A 24,214-nucleotide genomic window follows, 5' to 3' on the forward strand; every position below is an offset into this window, starting at 1 on the left:
ATTGCTGAGGCGGCCGACCGGAATTGTGGCCGTAAGGTGGTCGGTGCCTGTCGTGGCGGCAATCCCCGAACCCGTTGGTGGACACCAACGGTGAGGGATGCCGTCAAGCTGAAGAAGGAGTCCTATTGGGCCTTTTTGGCCTGTGGGACTCCTGAGGCAGCTGATGGGTACCGGCTGGCCAAGCGGAATGCAGCTCTGGTGGTCGCTGAAGCAAAAACTTGGGTATGGGAGGAGTTCGGTGAGGCCATGGAGAAAGACTTCCGGACGGCTTCGAGGAAATTCTGGTCCACCATCCGACGTCTCAGGAGAGGAAAGCAGTGCACCACCAACACTGTGTATAGTGGGGATGGGGCGCTGCTGACCTCGACTCGGGACGTTGTGAGTCGGTGGGGAGAATACTTCGAAGACCTCCTCAATTCCACCGACACGCCTTCCCATGAGGGAACCCAGAGTGTGGGTGGTGGTCCCCCCCAGACTGGGGTTGTGGTCCCCCTTTTTAAGAAGGGGGACCGGAGGGTGTGTTCCAAATACAGGGGGATTACACTGCTCAGCCTCCCTGGTAAGGTCTATTCAGGGGTGCTGGAGAGGAGGGTCCGTCGGGAAGTCGAATCTCAGATTTAGGAGGAGCAGTGTGGTCTTCGTCCTGGCCGTGGAACAGTGGACCAGCTCTTCACCCTCGGCAGGGTCCTCGAGGGTGCATGGGAGTTCGCCCAACCAGTCTACATGCGTTTTGTGGACTTGGAGAAGGCGTTCGACCGTGTCCCTCGGGGGAGTCCTGTGGAGGGCGCTTCGGGAGTATGGGGTACCGAACCCCCTGATACGGGCTGTTCGGTCCCTGTACGACCGGAGTCAGAGTTTGGCAGTAAGTCGGACTCGTTCCCGGTGAGGGTTGGACTCCGCCAAGGCTGCCCTTTGTCGCCAATTCTGTTCATAACCTTTATGGACAGAATTTCTAGGCGCAGCCAAGGCGTAGAGGGGGTCCGGTTTGGTGGCATCAGTATTGCATCTCTGCTTTTTGCTGATGATGTGGTTCTGTTGGCTTCATCAAGCCGTGAGCTCCAACTCTCACTGGAGCAGTTCGCAGCCAAGTGTGAAGCGGCTGGGATGAGAATCAGCACCTCCAAATCTGAGACCATGGTCCTCAGTCGGAAAAGGGTGGCATGCTCTCTCCAGGTCGGGGATGAGATCCTGCCCCAAGTGGAGGAGTTCCAGTATTTTGGGGTCTTGCTCACGAGTGAGGGAAGAATGGAACGGGAGATCAACAGGCGGATCGGTGCAGCGTCTGTAGTGATGCAGACTTTGTATCGGTCCGTTGTGGTAAAGAAGGAGCTAAGCCGAAAGGCGAAGCTCTCAATTTACCGGTCGATCTTCGTTCCTACCCTCACCTATGGTCATGAGCTGTGGGTCGTGACCGAAAGAACAAGATCCCTGATACAAGCGGCCAAAATGTGTTTCCTCTGCAGCGTGTCCGGTGTGTGTCTCCCTTAGAAATAGGGTGAGAAGCTCGGTCATCCGGGAGGGTCTCAGAGTAGAGCCGTTGCTCCTTCACATCGAGAGGAGCCAGATGAGGTGGCTGGGGCATCTGATTCGGATGCCTCCCGGATGCCTCCCTGGTGAGGTGTTCCGGGCACGTCCCACCGGGAGGAGACCCCGGGGACGACCCAGGACACGCTGGAGAGACTACGTCCTTCGGCTGGCCTGGGAACGTCTCGGGATCCCTCCGGAAGAGAGGGAAGTCTGGGCGTCCCTGCTAAAGCTACTGCCCCCGCGACCCGACCCGGATAAGCGGTAGAAAATGGATGGATGGATGAGGGTCCAATAGTTAGACAACGACCAACAGATTACACTCTATTTTATTAATGCTTATTAATGCATAGTAGCAGTAGAGAATTGGCTTTTTTTCCAATTTATGAATTAAAGATTACAAAACGATGTCAATCGAAAAAAAAAAGTCACAATATTATGGGAAGAGTTGTGATGGTAAGCTGTAGGAAAGGAAGTGATAGAAAACTTAGAAAAGGTTTTACTATTATAAGACAAAAAGTAGTTACAGAAGTTGATGGATGATGGATAGATATTTTAATATTACAAGCAAAACGCCATAACGTTAAGAGAAATTGCAAGAAATCAAGTCAGAATATTACAAGTAGTTAACTGTTTATTACTAGAAAAAGTTTAATATTATAAAGGTTTTATGAAAAGAAAATTGTTGTAATTAAAATAATAATTGTAATATTAATAGAAAAATGTTGCACCATGAGAAAGAACTCAATGAGGATAAAGTTGTAATATTAATAGACAAGGGGTGTAATATTAAGACAAAAAGTAATAGAATTAAAATGAAAATTACACGCAAAACGATGTAACCTCACTCCAAATATGTGTTCTTTTTTTTCTGGCAATATTATGACCTTATTCTCATTTTTCTCTCCAACCAAATCAGTCCTAACCCTAATTGATGACCAAATGATCAGAGCCCTTCTTTACTTGAGCATCCAATCCCGATAATGAAGCTATTTTAATAGGTTGTTGGAAATTTTTACACTATCATGGGTGACTTATATTTTTAAGCACTTTATATTACAATCACTTGTGTGAGCTTTTCGGTCTCTTGCCATTTCTATATGGTATGATGTGTGTATTGCCCAAGCTTATAGTCTTACACGTCTCCCTAAGTTTGACACATATTCATTGCAAACTGCTCCACTGTCCTTGTATGCTGCACGTGTGTGTGTTTGTCCTCCTCATGTGTGTTATTTAGACGCCATCCTGCCCCCCCCGAGCTTGGCCTTCATTAACAATACTAACGTACATGAAGCAGACCCTGAACTGATGTCGAACTCACCAGGGTGTGTTAGCGTCCACTGTGTGCGTGCGTGTGTGAGGTCCCACCTAGGTGAGTGCGGGTGGTAGGCGTGTCCAGCATCGGTGAGGTCTAGCGGCGGCGTATAGGTGGCCAGCTCATTTTGAAGCCGACGGATCCTGACAGAGGTCGTGTCGGGGTCGCTTAGCGTGCCGCTGCCGCCGCTTCCCATGTCGAGCCGCTGTTCCAGCTGGCTCAGAACGTGCGCCGCTCGACTGACCGGACCGGACGCAGCCGCCACCTGGTGCCGCACGCACACACGTATAATTATATGCAAACTAATTTGACCGTTTGGTCGATAGTACCACATGGAGCCTCACAAATGGCATACTTGTCTCACTACATTCGATTTGCAGCCAAAACCGTGGTACAGTATACACTATTTCAACATATAAGTAGTATATGCAGGTGGCAAAAGTAGGTACAGCATATACTTAAGGATGTTAGGGAGGATGGATGGAGGGAAGGAATGACATGGTATGGAAGGAAAGAGGGGGAAGTAAACGAGGTTGGAAGGATGGTATGAATGAAGCCCGGCTGGAAGAAAGGAAGTATAAAATCCAGAGGGGGAGGGAGGAAGGAAACAAGGGAGAAGTCAGGGAGGGATGGTGAAAGGATATGTGGAGGGATATATGAAAGGACAGGAGGAAGGGAATATGTAAGGGAGGGAGGGAGGGACATTGATCTAAAAAGAAAAGGAAAGGGTGGATGAAGGAAGGGTGGTTGGACGGAATGTATGAAAAGGGAAAAAGAAGGTATGAATGTAAGATCGTAAAAAAGGAATGAAGGAAAGAGATTGGAAAGTTGAGTGGACAGCTGGTACAAAAGGAAAGAAGGGAGGCAGTAAGGAAGGAAAAAAGTAAGGGAAGGGGGAAGGATGGTATGAAAGAAGGGGGAGAAGGGAGTGAGGAAGGAAGACAGGTACAAAAGGAAGGAACGAACATGAAGGAAGGTTGGATGGATGGATGAAAGGAAGGAAAGGATGGAGGAAGGAAGGTATAAAGGGAATGAAGAAAGAGATGGATAGATTTGTGTACAATATGCTTACAGTATGCATTTTTTTTGCAGTAACCCTACATTGTAGTCAATAGAACAACTTTTGGTAGTATATACTAAAGGATCATTTCACTATTTGTAAACCTTTGTGTGCTTCATTATGTATAGACATGATGAAGTAACAACTGCAATGACGGGTTATTTTATTGAATCAAATTTGGGTTACTCATTTAACCCAAGACGTTGGGTCAAATTGACCCAAGTGGTAGTCAGACCCTTTTTGACCTAGTAATTGGGTTAAAATGAACCTACATTCGGTTATTTTTGCCCCAACTCTTTTTAGAGTGTGTGATTGGTTGTTTGTCGATATCATCCCTGTGATTGGCCGAGCCAGGATGTCTGGCCCAAAATCTGCTGGGATAGGCTCCAGCTCACCCGAGGATAACAATCTTCGAAAATGGACGGATGGACGAGATTGCGGAGGGCGTCCATCCTATTTGTTGTGTCGATGCCTGCGTGGCGGACTCCTCACCATGCGCACAGCGTGTGTGGAGACGCTTTGCGACTGACGGGAGAACACAGCGCAGTTGACCACGAGGCCGAGGATCAGAAAAGGCGACGGTCGCCGAGCGCTCGGCGAGACGAGGGCCAGCAGATCGTGGAGCGGCTCCACGGGAACGAGGAGACGAGGAAGAGGATGAGGAGTAGGAGCTGAGAAAAGAAGGTGCAGCTGGTCCCACACTTGTTGTACACACACCTGCAGATCCAAATGACAAATTTAATACATGCGTGATCATCTAAAGACAGCACCTCCTCTGTTATGAGAGGAGGCGGCAACAGGAGGAATCAATACTTCTTCATCCTCCTCCTCCGTCGGATAGGAGTCATGCATTATTTACTTTTTAATGTGTCTCTGCCTGATATTGTGTTTGCTCACGTCCTGTCCCGTTCACCTGCAAGGGCTTTGCTTTGGAGACATTTTGGACATTTACACAAGAGATGGATATTAGAATTGTCATCTGAAAATGAATATTAGGGCCACACTGAAAAGAAAAGAAAAAAAACCTGTGAGATTAAAAATTATAAACTGTTGAGAATAAAATCCTATTTTCAAGATAAAAAGTCAAATAAAAAGAGAGAAAATCAGAAACAGATAGAAAGAAAGATTAAAAAAATAAAACTGTCATGAAAAGACATACCGGTATTTTCAAGATTAAAATCTTAATTTGACTGGTAAAAATGTTTTGTATTTTCGTGGTTAAAGTTATAAAATTGAGATTTTTTTTTTTTTAAACTAGCATTTTTTTTTAGATAAAAAGTCACTCTTTTTTGAGATTTTTCAAATTATAGACTATATTTTTTAGATCTAAAGTTCTATACTTTCGATATTAAAGTCTTACATTTTCGAGATTGCTTTTTCACACTGCAGCGGACTGTCGACAAACCTACTCATTGTGTAGATGCTGAGGGGACAGGAGGGCATTTGCCACGTCGCCAAATTAAAAAGAGAGCCCTCTTGTGGTGATGTCAGAAAGCTCTTCCAAAGGCCTTAAGGTTAAATATTTTCAAGCTAAAACAGATATTTCACAGATTGAAGTCGTACATTTACCTGCAAAATGTTTTCCAAGTTATGAGCCATCGCTCACTCAAATCTTTTTGCTTTGAGCTGCGAGCAAAAACGTGAGATCGCTACAAACGAGCTTCAGTTAGGAGTTCACTCACAGAAGGAATTAAACTCCTAAATCAAGGTACCACTGTGTATTTGGATTTTTGAATTTCTTGTAAAATTATGACTTTATTCTCATAAGATTTAGCTTTGTTTTTGTGCGTGGCGCTAATACTCCTTTATAATATTTTATGTTGCTGAAATTAGCCTAAAATGGCAAGGCTAAACAAAAAGACCAAAACGTTAGACAAAAAAATAGATAAAATAAATCTAACATTGAAAATCATCAAAAGATGTGTTTTTTATCCATCCATCAATCCATTTTCTGAGCCGCTAATCCTCGCAAGGTTCGTGGGAGTGCTGGAGCCTATCCCAGCTATCTTGGGGCAGGAGGCGGGGTACACCCTGAACTGGTTGCCAGCCAATCGCAGGGCAGTTTTTTATGCCATAAACAAACTTCTTCAACCCTTTATGTTCAGATTTCAATTTGGACTTCTGTCTTTTAATTAAATTTTTTTATTTTTCATTTGTCCACCAGTTAGCAGTACGTTATCCCATTCAAAGCATGTAGTAACATTTCACACACTTCAGTTCTTTTGCAAGGGTGCATTCCAACTGAAATGAAAAGTGTGTGCGATTCAACTTCGTAAGTCTTTTCTTAAGTACACAGTCTGCGTTATAAACTAATTGAATTAATAGAGGGTTAAAATTTCCAACATATGATGTATTTCAGGTTGAAGTAGATATTAAAAACTGCTATTTTTAAAGACAGCATTACCAGTCGTTGATTCCTGTGGTGCCCCCTGTTGGTGGGGTGGTGATAAAACGTCAGTAGCCACAGCAAGGGGTAGCAGTCTCGGGGTTCGGCGTTAGCTAGCACCTGGAGGGCCTCCTGCATCCAGTGGGAACATTGGACCAGCAGGAACCAGGCCTCAAACACAACACCCCCACTAGATAGATTCAAATAAATTTTATTAAATTAATTAGAGAGAGAGAGGAGGGAGAGAGGGCTAGAGAGAGAGAGAGAGAGAGAGAGAGAGAGAGAGAGAGAGAGAGAGAGAGAGAGAGAGAGAGAGAGAGAGAGAGAGAGAGAGAGAGAGAGAGAGAGAGAGAGAGAGAGAGAGAGAGAGAGAGAGAGAGAGAGAGAGAGAGATAGATAGATAGATAGATAGATAGATAGATAGATAGATAGATAGATATACAGTCTCTAACCCGCCACCTGCCTCCTCTTCCTCCTCTGTCAGTCCCCGTAATGAGCCGCTGAGCCAGTTCAGGTGATGTCTGCGAGCCTCCCCAGACGCCTCTGCAAAGTAAACATTGGTGCGCGCGCACACACTCACACAATGCACTCAAATATGCACTTTTTATGCTCAATTACCAGCTGCAAATCCTGAAACCTAGCGAGCTGTACTCAGGCAAAATGTCCCCAATTTAAAAACTCCGCTCTCGACAAACAAGAGACGACTTTGCAGTTTAGGAAAATTCACACTTTTTAAGTAAACTTTAATGATATCCAATACAAGAGCTTTATCAACTTTTTTGTCCTTACAGAGTTAACTAATTTATTGTTTATTTATTATTGTGTAGTTTAACATGGAGCGTAACCAAAGGCTGTGTCTAATATTTTGGATCACCTCTCAGTATGATATATTATTTCTCATAAAATGTTAAAAACATTATTTCCAGTTGTGTGACTTCCATGACAGCTCTTTTTACACTGCCCGCCAAATTCTATTAAAAACTATTTTCCCCGAGGTTGGTGTTCTATATAAACGTCACTGACATGGAAAGGTAGATGAAGTGGTTAATATTTCATTAAAAGCAATTTTAAAAAAGCCGTAAGAGAAGCATGTTTTTCAATTTCAGTGCCTGCTGTGTGAAAAAGCACACAGTTGCAGCAATATCCTGCCTTCCTTGTGTTCTGTACTGACTTACTGACTTTCAATTTGGAATGTTTATATTTGTCCAACAGATGGCACTACATTTTCCCATTCAAAGCATGCAGCGATATTTTGCAACAGTTCAGTATGTGCCCTGCCTCTCCCCCACTCAGCTGGGATAGGCTCCAACCAACTCACGACTCCATTGAGGATAAGCAACACAGAAAATGGATTATTATACTATTATTTTTTTGTAAAGGGGCACAACAGTGAAGTAGTGTGTAGCCTATCTGCCTCACAGTCTCTGTTGGAACATCTCCGTGTACTGAATGTTTTCTTCGGTTTCCTCCCAAGAACATGCTTCTTAGATTCATGAAAGACTAAATCAGGGGTGTCCAAAACTACAGCCCGTAAAAAAAAATAATAAAAAAATTCTGAACTTATCACTGTGAACAGAAAGCTGTGACGTAGCATTTTTTCAAAATAACTACAATATATAAACAATATACAATTGATTGATTGATTTTAGTGTGTTTCATACATTAAAGTTAAAGAATTTCTAGGTAAGTAAGTTTGTGACACCCTTGCTCTAAGTTGTCCATTAGTGTGAATGGTTGTTTGTATATACTACATGTGCCCTGCGATTGGCTCGGTTAGGCTCCAGTTACCCTGCTGGTGTGGTGACCTGCAGTATAGAAAATACATGATGCAAAGGCAGAATGTTGTAATTGAGTCTTAGTGATATTGTGCAGTACATGTGTACCTAATAAAGTGCCTGGTTAGTGTACATCATACAGTGCAATACTTGGTATATTGGTTTAACCCTGGGGCCGTGTGTTAACAACGTAAATGTGTTCAGTGAGCTGCAAATCGGGATTTAAAAAAAAAACATAAATGAAAAATACAAAAAGTTAAAAGTTCAGCTTGCCACACTTACCATTTCCATTCAGGCTGCTGTGAAGAATCACCCTTCAGCGCACGCATGCACACACACGCACACAAAAATAAGTAGTAATCATTAACTCTTGAGTTCTGGCTGCGCTCCAGTGTTCGCTTAATGGCGCCATTCATGTCAAACCTTGGTGTACACATGCAGGCCAGGTCTGGGCACACATTGATAAGCACGGCTAGACAACACTGCACATGAAACATATGCAACATGATGACCTTTATTGGGTACACATGCCCACTAGGTTGAAGAGGTGCAACGACTAATCGATCACAAATCATCTATCTAATTAATCGATAACATAATGGAGCAATCCATAGAGACGTTGTTTCACTTATAATTGTCCAAATCCTCAGAATTTCACCCTCTCAACAGTAAATATTCTTAGATTTCTGGACAGACTGATGATATCTTTGTGTTTCATCAAATTAGAAATTTGCAAACATCTTCTATTAACAATGGTCAACATTTTGGCCTATTTTCTGACAAGTTAAGGAATAAACCAGTAATTGAATCATAATCCATTTGTTTTTGCATTTTCTTCTCTGTCAATTTGAAATAATGTCCTGTTTTTGAATAAAGGGGGAAAAAAGTTTGTCTAATCCCATTCACCGATTAATCGAAAAAATAATTGACACAATCGATTATTAAAATAATCATTAGTTGTAGCCTTACTACAGACACAAGTGCACTTCTACATAATTTTCCATTTTTATGTTATGTCCTCAATAAAGAAAAATAGCACTGTATTGTAAAGAACAATAAAAGAATGGAATTAAACGATTTGGTTTTACAAAGTCTACTTACTGAACATACTGCAGTATTTGGTGTTGGATTGTTTCTTTAAGGGGTGTGGCCTAGTGAGTGGAGTGACGGAGTCGGTTAGTCTGCGTGTTATCGTCTGGGCGTGAGTTGTGGCCTACAGCAGCACTCTCTCATTTTGTACTTATGTGTTTGACTGTCAGTCCTGTGCAATCAACGGCTGAACGTGCATTGGCAACTGCGGCTCTCCTTGCCCACGTACGTGGGCATCACCGTACCTTAACTGCTCCATTTTCGTATCACTCGAGCGGCAGCTTACCAGAAGCTCGCTTTGTAAATTGGGGCACTCTTATGTCAAGGTACCACTGTACCTCTTTGACAATGTCGCATTATAATTGATGTGCTTTTTGTATTGATTCTGCAGGCTTACCTAATGTTGCACAGGAGGCGGCTTATAAGGAAGCGGCTTGTCCTTGTGTTTAATGCTTTTAATGAATGGTGGGTGACACCGACTGCACGTCATGTGAGCGCAATCACCACTGTCAATAACTAATATGGATTGGAGAAACAAGTGTTCATTCAGTGCGCAACAGGAAGCGGCGTCTTGTTCAAACAATACAAGGTATTGTGCATTGAGTGACATACACACACACACACACTCATACTGACCTGGAGGGTGGGTCAAGAGCGGAAGCAGCAGATTTTGAGGGGACTGGGGGAAGAAGGCCTTCAAAGGTGTCTGAAATGACACAAAAATAAATAAATAAATTGTGAATGAATGAGTGGCACTTTGCCAATGACAAATATCGCTGTGAAGCTGAGGTTGTGTTGCGGGGACACACCGGTTGCAGAGTGTGTAATGTGGCGTGTAATAGGTTAGCGAGAGGGCAGCTGTCAAGATGACATCTGTTAAATAGGCTGCTACTGCCATCTAGTGTTTCTAGGGCTTGCAAAACATCAAAAGGCATACATTTTTATACAGAGCTTGTATTAAATCTGTGTACCTAATATTGTGGCCAGTGAGTGTATTTTAGCCGAATGGTTAAACTCCAAAATTGTAGATTGTAATGCAAGTTACAATTATGCCAGTATTCTAAGAAAAAACTTGTAAAGTTGTAATTTTAGATGAATATGGTAAATAAATAATGAGCTACAGTAATACAGTATTACATAATCGTCAATATTATGAGCGGAAAACATTTTACTAGAAAAGGTCACAACATTATGAGGTATAAAAAATATTCTAAAAAGTCAGAATATTACAAGGGCAAACATTTACTACAGTAGATAAATTCAGAATATTACAAGGCAATTTTTTTTTAAACTGACAGTTCTAACATCATAAGGAAGGCAGTATTTTACTAGTAAGTCATAATATTGCAAGGGTACAAACATTTTAATAGATGAAGTCATATTCGGAAGGAAAACTAATTATAAGAATCATAATATTTGTAATAATATAAAATGAAATAAAAAATAAATATTTGAGTTGATAAATATTTAATTCTTAAATTTAATTATACACCACTAAGCACTAAAAAAAACAGAAATAAAGTGATGTACATGAAGACAAATAATAGGGTTACAAAGGAATACATTATTTTACTTGATCAGGTGCGTCAAACAAATTTTCTTGCAGGTGACATCATAGTTATGGTTTCCCTCAGAGGGCTGTTATGACTGTGAACCCGTACGTTGGCGAGCGAGAACCTATAAATGTATGATTGCCTCACATTATTTCATACACACAACAAATTGATGGCGAACTAGTATTGAAATAAGACGCCAGTAAAAAATAGTTCAACTATTATTTCTCTTAAAAGGGGGCTTGGTAACAAAATGCTTGCAATATCTCAACATTATTAAAAGTGAAGACAATACGCAAGTTTGGTATTTTAGTAAGAAAGATTAAGTCGAAACACGATTTGCTTTCACGGGCCGCATAAAATGAAGGGGTGGGCCAGATCTGGCCCCCAGGCCTTGAGTTTGACACCTTAGTCAATAATATAAGGGAAATTTGATTTAACTAAAGGCATAATATTACAAGAAATAAACAGTTTAAATTCACAAGAATTAAGTTGAATGATTACACAAATACATTAAGAATTTCAGGATAATGAAGTCATCATGAAAAAAATTATAATTTTACAAGCTAAACAGATTATTATGAGGGGGGGGGGGAATTTTAAATGAGCAGACCCGTCCTTGAGCCGTCACCTTGTCGCGGTGGAGGGGTTTGTGTGTCCCAGTGATCCTAGGAGCTAAATTGTCTGGGGGTTTATGCCCCTGGCAGGGTCACCCATGACAAACAGGTCCTAGGTGAGGGACCAGACAAAGCACAGCTCAAAGACCCCTAATGATGACGACAAACAATGGACTTCGTTTTCCCTTGCCCGGACGCGGGTCACCGGGGCCCCCCACTGGAGCCAGGCCTGGTGGTGGGGCTCGAAGGCGAGCGCCTGGTGGCCGGGCCTGCACCCATGGGGCCCGACCGGGCACAGCCCGAAAGGGTAACGTGGGTCCCCCTTCCCATGGGCTCACCACCTGTGGGAGGGGCCATCGGGGTCGGGTGCAGTGTGAGCTGGGCGGTGGCCGAAGGCGGGGACCGTGGCGATCCGATCCCCGGCTACAGAAGCTGGCTCTACGGACGTGGAATGTCACCTCTCTGGCAGGGAAGGAGCCCGAGCTGGTGTGTGAGGTCGAGAAGTTCCGACTAGATATAGTCGGACTCGCCTCCTCACACAGCTTGGGCTCTGGTACCAGTCCTCTCGAGAGGGGTTGGACTCTCTTCCACTCTGGAGTTGCCCACGGTGAGATGCGCCGAGCATACTTATTGCCCCCCGGCTCGGCACCTGTACGTTGGGGTTCACCCCTGTGGACGAGAGGGTAGCCTCCCCCCGCCTTCGGGTGGGGGGACGAGTCCTGACTGTTGTTTGTGCCTATGCACCAAACAGCAGTTCAGAGTACCCACCCTTTTTGGAGTCCTTGGAGGGGGTACTGGAGAGCGCTCCCGCTGGGGACTCCATTGTTCTGTTGGGGGACTTCAATGCTCACGTGGGCAATGATAGTGAGACCTGGAAGGGCGTGATTGGGAGGAACGGCCCCCCCGATCAGAACCCAAGCGGTGTTCTGTTATTGGACTTCTGTGCTCATCATGGATTGTCCATAACGAACACCATGTTCAAGCATAAGGGTGTCCACACGTGCACTTGGCACCAGGACACCCTAGATCGCAGTTCGATGGTCGACTTTGTGGTCGTGTCATCGGACTTGCGGCCACGTCTTGGACACTCGGGTGAAGAGAGGGGCGGAGCTGTCAACTGATCACCACCTGGTGGTGAGTTGGCTCCGATGGTGGGGGAAGATGCCGGTCCGACGTGGCAGGCCCAAACGTATTGTGAGGGTCTGCTGGGAACGTCTGGCAGAATCCCGTCAGAAGGAGTTTCAACTCCCACCTCCGACAGAACCTTGCTCATGTTCCGGGGGAGGCTGGGGACATCGAGTCCGAGTGGACCATGTTCCACGCCTCCATTGCTGAGGTGGCCGACCGGAGCTGTGGTCGGTGCCTGTCGTGGCGGCAATCCCTGAACCCGTTGTTGGACACAAACGGTGAGGGATGCTGTCAAGCTGAAGAAGGAATCCTATTGGGCCTTTTTGGCCTTTGGGACTCCTGAGGCAGCTGATGGGTACCGGCTGGCCAAGCGGAATGCAGCTCTGGTGGTCGCTGAAGCAAAAACTCGGGTATGGGAGGAGTTCGGTGAGGCCATGGAGAAAGACTTCCGGACGGCTTCGAGGAAATTCTGGTCCACCATCCGACGTCTCAGGAGAGGAAAGCAGTGCACCACCTCTGAGGCGGGCTCTCCTATCTCTGGGTTTGAGGTCACCGAGGTAGTTAAAAAGCTCCTCTGTGGCAGGGCCCCGGGGGTGGATGAGATTCGCCCGGAGTTCCTAAAGGCTCTGGATGTTGTGGGGCTGTCCTGGTTGACACGCCACTGCGACATCGGGACAGTGCCTCTGGATTGGCAGACTGGGGTGGTGGTCCCCCTTTTTAAGAAGGGGGACCGGAGGGTGTGTTCCAACTACAGGGGGATCACACTGCTCAGCCTCCCTGGTAAGGTCTATTCAGGGGTGCTGGAGAGGAGGGTCCGTCGGGAAGTCGAATCTCAGATTCAGGAGGACCAGTGTGGTTTTCGTCCTGGCCGTGGAACAGTGGACCAGCTCTACACCCTCGGCAGGGTCCTCGAGGGTGCATGGGAGTTCGCCCAACCAGTCTTCATGTGTTTTGTGGACTTGGAGAAGGCGTTCGACCGTGTCCCTCGGGGGAGTCCTGTGGAGGGTGCTTCAGGAGTATGGGGTACCGAACCCCCTGATACGGGCTGTTCGGTCCCTGTATGACCGGAGTCAGAGTTTGGTCCGCATATCCGGCAGTAAGTCGGACTCGTTCCCGGTGAGGGTTGGACTCCGCCAAGGCTGCCCTTTGTCGCTGATTCTGTTCAGAACTTTTATGGACAGAATTTCTAGGCACAGCCAAGGCGTAGAGGGGGTCCGGTTTGGTGGCCTCAGTATTGCACCTCTGATTTTTGCTGATGATGTGGTTCTGTTGGCTTCATTAAGCCGTGAGCTCCAACTCTCACTGGAGCAGTTGGCAGCCAAGTGTGAAGCGGCTGGGATGAGAATCAGCACCTCCAAATCTGAGACCATGGTCCTCAGTCGGAAAAGGGTGGCATGCCCTCTCCAGGTCGGGGATGAGATCCTGCCCCAAGTGGAGGAGTTAAAGTATCTTGGGGTCTTGTTCACGAGTGAGGGAAGAATGGAACGGGAGATCGACAGGCGGATCGGTGCAGCTTCTGCAGTGATGTGGACTTTGTATCGGTCCGTTATGGTAAAGGAGGAGCTAAGCCGAAAGGCGAAGCTCTCAATTTACCGGTCGATCTTCGTTCCTACCCTCACCTATGGTCATGAGCTGTGGGTCGTGACCGAAAGAACGAGATCCCGGATACAAGCGGCCGAAATGAGTTTCCTCCGCAGGGTGTCCGGGCTCTCCCTTAGAGATAGGGTGAGAAGCTCGGTCATCCGGGAGGATCTCAGAGTAGAGCCGCTGCTCCTCCGCATTGAGAGGAGCCAGATGAGGTGGCTGGGACATCTGATTCGGATGCCTCCCGGACGCCTCCCTGGTGAGGTGTTCCGGCCACGTCCCACCGGGAGGAGACCCCGGGGACGACCCAGGACACGCTGGAGAGACTACGTCCTTCGGCTGGCCTGGGAACACCTCGGGATCCCCCCGGAAGAGCTGGATGAAGTGGCTGGGGAGAGGGAAGTCTGGGCGTCCCTGCTAAAGCTACTGCCCCCGCGACCCGACCCGGATAAGCGGTAGAAAATGGATGGATGGATGGATAAATGAGCAGAAAGTTAAACATTGCTCATGCATGCCAGTCAGAGCAAATGCTCTGCTTTAATTCAAAACATCAAATGCAAACTTGAAAGAAACGAATTTAAAAGTCATGGGATGAGGCATACCTGTGCACGTGACAGTGTCACTTCCCTATAAAAGCAACTGGTAAAGCTATGGATGAGATCCCGAATGCGCGGTTGATCCTCTTGTTTCTTGAGGAGGGACCTGCCAAACACACACGAGACACAAGTCCTGTCGAAAACGAGCGCTAAACTACAGCGTTTTTTCCAAGAAGCACACTCCTGTGGCGGCGAACGTCACAACAAGCAGCAATTTGCCAGACAGAGAACAATTCTTCTTCTTCCAAAAAAAAAAAAAAAAAAAAGGAGGCCGAGTGCTGGCTTCAAGATGTTTATTAACGTTTACTGAAAAACTAACATAATACGAAGAGAACTGCACATGTATTTAACCAAACCACTTAACTTATATTTGTCTTATGAAAGTATGCTATCTTAATGCTATCGCACAATGCAAAAACAACGGAGATGGGTTAACAAAACTAACATCGATTTCTCAGTTTTATCATAACCTTTTAAAGCAATGGCTATTTGAACACAAACATGGCTGCAACACATGTCGTCAGACAATACAACAATACTGTACTCAAAGGCATATTTTATTTTACCTTCTGCTACTTTCTTTTATTACTACTGCTTGGTTGCGACGGTCTTCTTTTGTGTTACACCGTCAAATCTAAGTGTATATCTAAATGTATTATAGCTGTCTATGATACTGCCCCCGGTGGCCAAGGCATGAACACCAGGAGGAGGCCGATTTAAGTGAAGCATGAAATCATGATTCTTTACATTATATCTAATGATGATGATAAAGCACAGTATAATACTGTAGAGTGCTATTAATCTTACTAGCAAAATTGTGTTAGTTTTAGTTAGTTTTGTCTGGAGTTACCAGCATGGTCACGGAACGAATGAAACTCTTAAGTCAAGGCGCCACTGCATAGACAACAACGAGAACGGCACCTGACTGGCAAAGTGTGACTCACCTGAAGATGTCATTCACCACCAAGAAGATGGAGCAGTGTTGAGCACAGGCCTTCGGCTGCAACACACAAAACAGGCTGTGACCACACACCAGGAAACCACTAGATGGCAGTCTACATCAACATTTCGCCTCAACTGCAGTTTATTTGGTCTCCCCACTTTCCCACCTAGTGTGCGCTCTTCTTCATGTGTTTTACATTTAACAGATTCTAAAAACGCCCCAGCACAAACGCTTAACAGCTGAACTGCGCTCCTCCTCATGTTTCAATGCATCTACAGTTGATTTGGATTTTTGACATTTTAATGAATAACCAACAGTTGCCATACTCTTATACATTACACTTGTTACTGCTAATAACACGTTTGGGTCTCATTTAGGTTGTTTTGTGTCATCTTTGCGTGAGACAGCACGCATTTGCGTGTTTGTATTTGTGCAATACAGACAAGGCGCAAAAATAAAATTTTACATGTAATAACCGATTCCTGCGGCAAGAATAAAGTAGATAATCATTTTACATGGAAGACGTTGTCATTTTTACATGAGTTAAGTTTTAATTTTAATAGATGAAGTCAATTTTAAAAGAATAAAGTAGTAATACTACAAGGAAAAGGCATAATGAGGCAAGAAACAAAAATGATGAGAAAAAATTATCCAAAAAAATAAAAATAAAGAATCTTACTATCCAGACTGGAACTACAATTAGGAGTCTAAATATTATAATTGGGTCCTAATTCAAAAAAAAAATAAAAATCTTACTATCCAGACTGGGACTACAATTAGGAGTCTAAATATTATAATTGGGTCCAAATTTTATAACTGTAGTGTTTTACATGATTAAATTGTAGTTCACATTTACATGACTGTATGACTTTAGCATTTAATACCAAAAACGTAGTTTTACGTCTTTTAGAACTTGATCACCTAATCCCAAAAACGTAGTTTTAGTTTTTGACGTTGTGCGCCACAGGCTTCAGAAGGATGCTGACGTCACTCCTCACTATATGATTAGGATTGAGAGGAATTTTAATCCCCATAAAAACGGACACTAGATGTCAGTAGTGCATCACACAATTTACAGTTTTGGTATTACTTACCCATGTTCTACCGCAAATTACAACAACAAAAATGGAAAGAGGTAGAAACAAACTTTTGGGGTTGTTTGAAGGATGGAACGCTCATCTTTCTTTTGGTGGGTGCCATGTTTATATAGCCATAGAACACAACATTCTGTGTGCCTTGATAAATCGGTCAAAATCCTCTAAAATGGCTGGTACTGAGGGGGGGGGGGGTTCTCTTTTGAAAAATGGCTAGGATTAAATGGGTTGCTACAAAAAACAAGTAAATGTTCATAAAGACAAAATATATAAAGTATAAATATTAAAGAAAAAAAGTCATAACTCTATGAAAATGCTATATTGTGCAAGGCAAAAAGTTTCATCATAACATGATGAATTGCGGCGGCACGGTGACCGACTAGTTAGAGCGTCAGCCTCACAGTTGTGAGGACCCGGGTTCAATCCCCGGCCCCGACTGTGTGGAGTTTGCATGTTCTCCCCGTGCCTGCGTGGGTTTTCTCCGGGCACTCCGGTTTCCTCCCACATCCCAAAAACATGCATTAATTGGAGACTCTAAATTGCCCGTAGGCATGACTGTGAGTGAGAATGGTTGTCTGTTTGTATGTGCCCTGCGATTGGCTGGCAACCAGTTCAGGGTGTACCCCGCCTCCTGCCCGTTGACAGCTGGGATAGGCTCCAGCGCGCCCGCGACCCTAGTGAGGATAAGCGGCTCAGAAAATGGATGGATGATGAATTGCAATTTTAAAGAGGTATAGTTACAAATTATTAGCATAAATGTATACGTACCCAAATTATACACTTGTAATTGCACTTAATGGACTGTGAAATAAAAAGGGGGTTTCTATTCTAATCTTGCCTTTCTATTCTAAGGCCAAGCGTGCCTCAATATCCTCCAAGATGATCATGCGAAATCTATCGGCTAATTTAATTTGGGAAAACAGCAGCACCCAGTGGATTCCTGGTGTTATTACAACATCCCACCTTTCATCCACGTTCTTGCCGTGCTCCTTGTAAAAAGATGACCCTTGCAAGCAAAAGTGCTTGCATGAAAGTGAGTGGGATGGGTGGGCAGCAGCAATGTGACATTAACATGCATGCAGCAAAGTGCACTAACGCTAACGTGTGTATTTGCAGTTTGCTTTGCAGGCCCAGTGCCACGGCCACTGCTATTTAAAACAGATGGGCCTTTTAGCGTCCACATCCATTACTTTACCACTAACACTTGAAGGAGGATCAATTATGCCACGAAACAAACATCCTGTTTTTTTTTTTTTGGGCGGTCAGGAAGAAGGAAGTGAAGGTTTATATCACGGAGATGTGGCGTCACAAACCCAAACGAGGAACCTAATGTCAGGTTTCCCCATTTGACTGTAGTGATTGAAGAGAAGGCAAAGAGCGACACAAGCCAGTCTCCTTTTTTTGCACGTGTACACATCTGACATCCAAACAACCTTAAGGCTAAGTGAAACCTAAACGTTTGCCTCCTGCCCTCTTAATGACAGACACACTACACCAGATGTAATATCATAAACAAATTATGTCCACTAAAAGACGTGTACCAAAGTGATAAATGCAAGAGGAAAATCAGAGATGGATGAAAGCGTAAACAAATGTCAGATAGACATAAACAAAGGATTATCATTTCTCTCTCTCCCTTATAGACACAGAAATGTGTACAACTTCTTTCCAGCAGGCCTGAGTAACTCGTGTGAACGCGAGAGGGCAGAGAGCGCAATCAACAGACGCAGCATTACTCAGTGCAGTGTTAGTCTTCCATCTTATTTCATGGCTACAGAACCTGAAATTGGAAAAGTGTGCATTGTTATGCAGTTCAACACAGCTCAAGTGGACCATCACTGTCGGGAAAACACCAGTGACACAACTGACAAAAACTTGAGCGAGGTTTACACGAGGCGAGATGGCTGCCAAATTGTTGTTTCCCACCAGAATTGCTTTTCTAAATAGGAGTTATCGGGCCACATTGAAGAGATTAGAATTAAAAAAATATGCAACAATGAAAATAAAGTAAATAATGTTGAAATATGATAATCGTGGTAATTCTAAGAAAAAAAACGATGATTAAATTGATATCGATATCCATTTATTCATCCATTTTCAAAGAATGAAAAAAACTACATGAAGTCAGAATATTAAATGAAATTTAAAAAATTATAAATTAAATCAGCATTTTCCCAGAATAAAGTCCACATATTACTAGAATATATTTTTTAATATATTGAGAATGTCGCAATGTGTCAAAGAAAAAGGTTGCAATTTTACATGAGTAAAGTTGTAAATTGATGAGATATGACAAGTAAAAAATCTAAGATAGGAGGAATAAAGTTAGGAATAAAGTCACAATTTTACATGGAAAAGTTTTCATTCTAAGTTTTTTACCATCATTTACTACAAGATTTTACTAAAGACAAAATATTACACAAGAAAGTCTGAATTTCACGAGAATACTTCCAAATATTACAAAAATAATGTCAAAATACTGAGCATGAAGTCCCAATTGTAGGTGAAAAAGGTTGCCATTTTACATGACTAAAGTAGTCATTTTTACAAGATATTACGACAAAACAAAAATACTAGACATAATAAGAATACGACAAGAGGAAAAAAAAGTGCAATATTACAAGCATAAAGTCAAAATACTTTGAGAAAAGTTGAAATAGGGGAATAAAGCCGTAAATTTATGCAATATGTATTGTATGTTTATAATGATTCGAGTCACAACATTTGAATAAAGTGATATTATGAGAAAGAGAAAATATTTAATAGGATATTCATATTACGACAAGTCTTTTTCTACGAGAATAGTCCAAATATTACCAAATTAAAGTCAAACTAGAGAATAAACTTGCTATTTAAAAAAAAAGTGGGAATTTTACGTGAATACAGATGTAATTTTACTGAATGTTACCCAGAAGAAATTAGTCAAAGTCAAAATACAACAAATAAGACATTCTGAATTCTTCGTGATAAAGTCCTTATATAATGAGCAGAGAATATTTTACAGGGTCATACTACTACCACAAATTTGTTTTTTTATGAGAATAAAGTTGAAAATACTCAAATAAAAGACTAAGGCGCAATTTTATGACAAGTTGTAATTTTATAATTTTAGGTGAACAAAGTTGTAATTTAACAAGAAGAAAGCCAAAATATTTTTCCAAGGGCAACGACTCGGAGCGATACGAGTCTGCTTGTTGTCGAGTTGCCCTTGAGCAAGGCATCATCCCCACCACCCCAGCTCAAGTGGTGCGGCACTCTTTCCGCACCTCTTTCACTCTGAATCTCTCCTTGAATGCCTGCATGGGTGTGATCTGGTTCTGTTTGTGGTGTATACATCAGAGTATACATCAGAGTGGCAGTAACCCCATTTTCTTTTTTTTTTTTCTTTTCAATGTGGCCCTAATACTCCTTTGTTGTATTCAGCATGTGGCAGCCATAAATTTGTACATTTTATATATTTATGGAGGACAGGCTTGTAATTCTCTCGCAAGCTCTACGTTCTCCATTACCTTAATCATCATCACATGACTTTGCCGCTCTACGATCCTGGGCGCCATCTTACGCCCTCTGAAATTGGTGGGGTTCTAGGGGGGGCTGCGGGGACTTCGCGATTTAGCCCACACTATAAAGACTGTGTGGTGCAGGCCAAATGATGTGAGACGCAGTTTGAAGCTGGCCAAATGATGTGAGACACACACTGGGCAAATCCAACATTGGGAAAGGAAACAGTCGATAATTTATATTAAAAAAAAAAAAAAAAAAAAAAAAAGATCTGTAGAGAAAAATTATATTATTAAAATAATGAATTCCAATGTGAGACTCTAAATGAGGGCAGGTGAGTACAATGGCCTCTTTGATTTTGCTACCATAGGCTCCATGCCGCATTCCTCATTGGGACAAATGAGAGGAATTCTAAAATACCAACTGTCCCATTTGTTTAACAGTCATTTAGGAGTACAGTATTGCAAACCCACCAGCAGTGACTGCGCTATTTGCTGCTCGAGCTGCTGCAGTGACAGCGGCGTGTCAACGAGGACAGTGGACTCCAGCAGACAGAGCACCGCCTCCTCCAGGTTGGGCAGGCTGTGGTACCACAGGGCCACGACAGCCCGCTCCTCCAGTGACAAGCAACCGCTGTGAAAAATCCAGTCATATCTAGTATGTCACATCACATTGTATCACATTGCAAGGAAAGCCATCTGCGAACCAGATGTTGAGGCTCGGCTTTTGATGCTTTTAAAAACAATGCAATCGTCCAGTCGAACTTAGAAATTAGAGCCTTTGATTTGTGTCCTGATACACACAACATACTTAACATTGATTGCTCCTAGAAGAATAGAGGGAAAATGAAAAGCAACACGTGTCAAGCATTGTTGCCAAAGGAACATGAACAAAGTGGAAGTATTACAATTCAGGAAATAATAAGAGGCCGAGCCAAAACACTGATTAAATAACTGATTAGGAGTGTCCATAAATGTGTCAAAACATGGAAAAATAGAAAAGGGTCTAAAAAGAGAAAGAATTTTTTAAAGAAATAAGTGTAATTTTAAGAGACTAAAGTTGTAATTTGAGGATTTAAAAAAAAAAAAACACATTTTGCAAGTTTCAAGGTGAAAAGATTCGTCACATTAAGATTAAGAAACCCGTAATATTATAGGATTTTTTTTACCAGATAAAGACTTTTATGATTAAAAAAGGTTGCAATGTAACGAGTCTGTATCTTACAAGTCATAATTTTATGTGAATAAAGTTGAAATAGAGAAAAGTAAAATTAGATAGTCACCAATTTTTACCAGACAAAAAGATGTCATTTTAATTGAGAAAAGTCAAACTATTACGAAAGTAAACTAGAAGTATTAGTTGCAACTACTACTCAACTACCACTACTACTATTCAACTACCTTTCAAAACAAACATCTCAACATTATTATTACATATATATAGTATTATTATATATGACAATTTCAAATTTTGGGACGGATTTGATAAAGAATCATGGAAGTTGACACGATTGGCTTTTACAGGCCACAAATGATGTGGTGGGCCGGATCTGGGCCCCGGGCCTTGAGTTTGACACACACATGGTATACAACAACAGTGAGAAAAAAAAAAAAAAAACCTTCCAAATGTATAGTATGTATACTGAATGTGAACATTAGGGAGTACCTGGTATAGGCGGAACTCAGAGCATCCAGGAAGTCACAACCAAGAGCTGCTTGTGGGCACACGAATGGCCGCTGCAGCAAGGATCCAATGAGAGGCGCAACCTCAGGGCAGGTAACCAGGGGAATGCAAGCCTCGCATGTAGCCACAATCCTATTACATGAACACCTGCGCACAAAGGCTTTTATTATGCCTAAGTAAAGACTGACGGAAAACCACGGTTGTTGTTTTTTTTTTTTTTTTTCAGAAATATTGCTTAAATTTCAACTTGTTATTTTGGAAGTTAACAATTGTATGTAAAATATTTGCACTATATAGAGAATACACTAAACCAGAGGTGTCGAAGAATTTGAAATCCCTGTTAAGTGAAAATAAATGTCTTCTAAATGTGACACACCACGGAGAAAGGTTGGATTAACAACCCTGCCAAATTTGAATGGTTGGGGGGGGGGAAAGACAAAAAAATCACTTAGATTAAATGAGGCTTCAATATCGTGAAAAATGAAACAGTTGTCTCCGCTCTCAAACGCTGTGGGCGTGTCCCCTGAATGGCTAAAACCACGACCAACTGAAAAATGGAAACTTTTTCGTCCGGCATCTTTCTCATGCCTACAAATCCCTACATATTTCAAGGGCTTTCCACGCTACGACGAGAGGCACTAGCCACCAGCTAGCTCGCGAGCTAACAGAGTTGGGTCAAGTTATAATAACTAAGTAACCCACAATTGCTGGATAACCACTGAAGCAAAAAAAATAAAAGGCGCTCAGGGTCTTATATAGTGGGAGAGGGGTGAGTCATGCCCGGCGCCCAATTGGGTGCCATTTTAACCATGCACCCCCCCCAAAAAAAAATAAAAAAATAAAAATCACAAAAATTGAAATGGTAAAAACAATTTAACTCTATACCTCCACAATTGAGAACTACATAGTTCTCAGTCTTTTTCATGAATTATCTTTAAACACGTAGTGTATTTAGAAACAAATTACAGGGTTTTTAACTACTTTGCTTCACCTCTCATTTATGTCTCCCAATGAACTGCAGCTTTTTCCAATGTTTTCCTGCAACTTTGCCACCACCTGAATAGTGGGAAAAGCATTACTGTGTGTTGAATGTATCACAGAGTGCATTTAATGGGCCACCGCCATGATAGAGAGTGAATACCTTTCTGAGGACTTGGAGATGGTACTGTGTCGGCGACACGTTCAAATGTTTGAGCAAAACAATGGATGGAGATTGGTCCTCTTCGGTGGTAAGTTGACACAATAGGTTCTGTGGAATTCAGGCCAACACAATACGTATCAGCAGGTTATTTCCCCTTTATGCTTAACAGCAACAAATATCTGTAACATGAAAGCTAATTGAGGACAACTCTGTTGGCATTGTTTCAAAGACATGAGCGGGAACGTTTAGCCAAAAAAAAAAAAAAAAAAGGCATTCAAGGAGGTAAGAATGTATGGACAACATATGAGGAGGACTTTCAGATGTGAGCATTCTTTGTTACAAAGGACCTCAGTGTTTTACAAGCATTTTTCAGAAGGGGCCTCATCTCTCACACACACACACACACACACACACACACACACACTGATAAAACAACACCAATAAACTCAAATGATTCTTGACTGTGAAAAAGGCTGACGGTGGTGATGGTGATGATGAAGAGCCAAGGAGAGGAAATACTAGACTGATGAGATAAAAATGTTGACTAAAGAGCCTTTTGGACTGCTTTTTGTGGCAGGAGATTTTTAAATGTCGGTTTCTTTCATACAATTATGAATTATACTAAAAGCTGGAATAAAAGCAAGATAAGAGTAGAGTATTCAGTGGTCAAATGATTCATAAACAACATTTTGGGTTGGGTTTGAAGAGGGTTGGTTTCCCTGATGTAACCATTTCGGTTGTACCACATTAAAGAAATAGACTTGTTTAGAAAAGACACTCTGGGCCTCACATTTTGCTGCAACGTTTTGTGACTTCAATGGACCGCAGTAACAAGCCCACCACAAAGATTGGACTTTGCAGATGTTTCTGGAGACAAAAAGGGATGATGGGGACAGGAAAGCGAGACAAGTAGAATAGTTGGAATACCACACGGCAAGTCATTGCCGTGCTGTCGACGGAGATGTGCGGTTATACCCTCCACATCGGCTCACAGAAAAAACCCCAATCACTACCATGTGAGCGTCCTCCGAGCCCCAGTCCACACAAAACAATCCCAATTGGTTCAGAGAGACAGTGGGATTGACAAAGTGAGAAGGGCGAAGGAAGCCACCAAGTGGAGCACACAGACATGTTGGCTCTTTCAGAATAGAATAAAAGGGCATGGTTGCCAGCGATGAAAGAAAAAACGATATGCTGGACGGCAAATGTTTTGAGTCCAAAGTCA

General features: G+C 42.9%; 1 protein-coding gene across 4 annotated transcripts in view; it reads right to left on the bottom strand.

The window, feature by feature from the left end:
- fancc (FA complementation group C) overlaps positions 1-24,214 on the bottom strand; it is a 46,112-nt gene that overhangs the window by 1,713 nt on the left and 20,185 nt on the right. For 3 of the 4 annotated variants that reach the window (XM_061671905.1, XM_061671904.1, XM_061671907.1), the window contains exons 5-15: positions 22,990-23,097; positions 22,840-22,904; positions 21,831-21,995; positions 20,639-20,798; positions 15,572-15,627; positions 14,634-14,733; positions 9,786-9,855; positions 6,738-6,828; positions 6,304-6,475; positions 4,392-4,616; positions 2,846-3,104 (exon numbers count right to left, since the gene is read on the bottom strand). In XM_061671905.1, the coding sequence (XP_061527889.1) occupies positions 2,846-3,104; positions 4,392-4,616; positions 6,304-6,475; positions 6,738-6,828; positions 9,786-9,855; positions 14,634-14,733; positions 15,572-15,627; positions 20,639-20,798; positions 21,831-21,995; positions 22,840-22,904; positions 22,990-23,097 (1,471 nt within the window). The remainder of the gene's footprint in view (positions 1-2,845; positions 3,105-4,391; positions 4,617-6,303; positions 6,476-6,737; positions 6,829-9,785; positions 9,856-14,633; positions 14,734-15,571; positions 15,628-20,638; positions 20,799-21,830; positions 21,996-22,839; positions 22,905-22,989; positions 23,098-24,214) is intronic. The other variant, XM_061671908.1, reaches the window with a different exon arrangement.

This window comes from Phycodurus eques, chromosome 3, assembly GCF_024500275.1.
Source record: "Phycodurus eques isolate BA_2022a chromosome 3, UOR_Pequ_1.1, whole genome shotgun sequence".
NCBI classification, from domain to species: domain Eukaryota; kingdom Metazoa; phylum Chordata; class Actinopteri; order Syngnathiformes; family Syngnathidae; genus Phycodurus; species Phycodurus eques.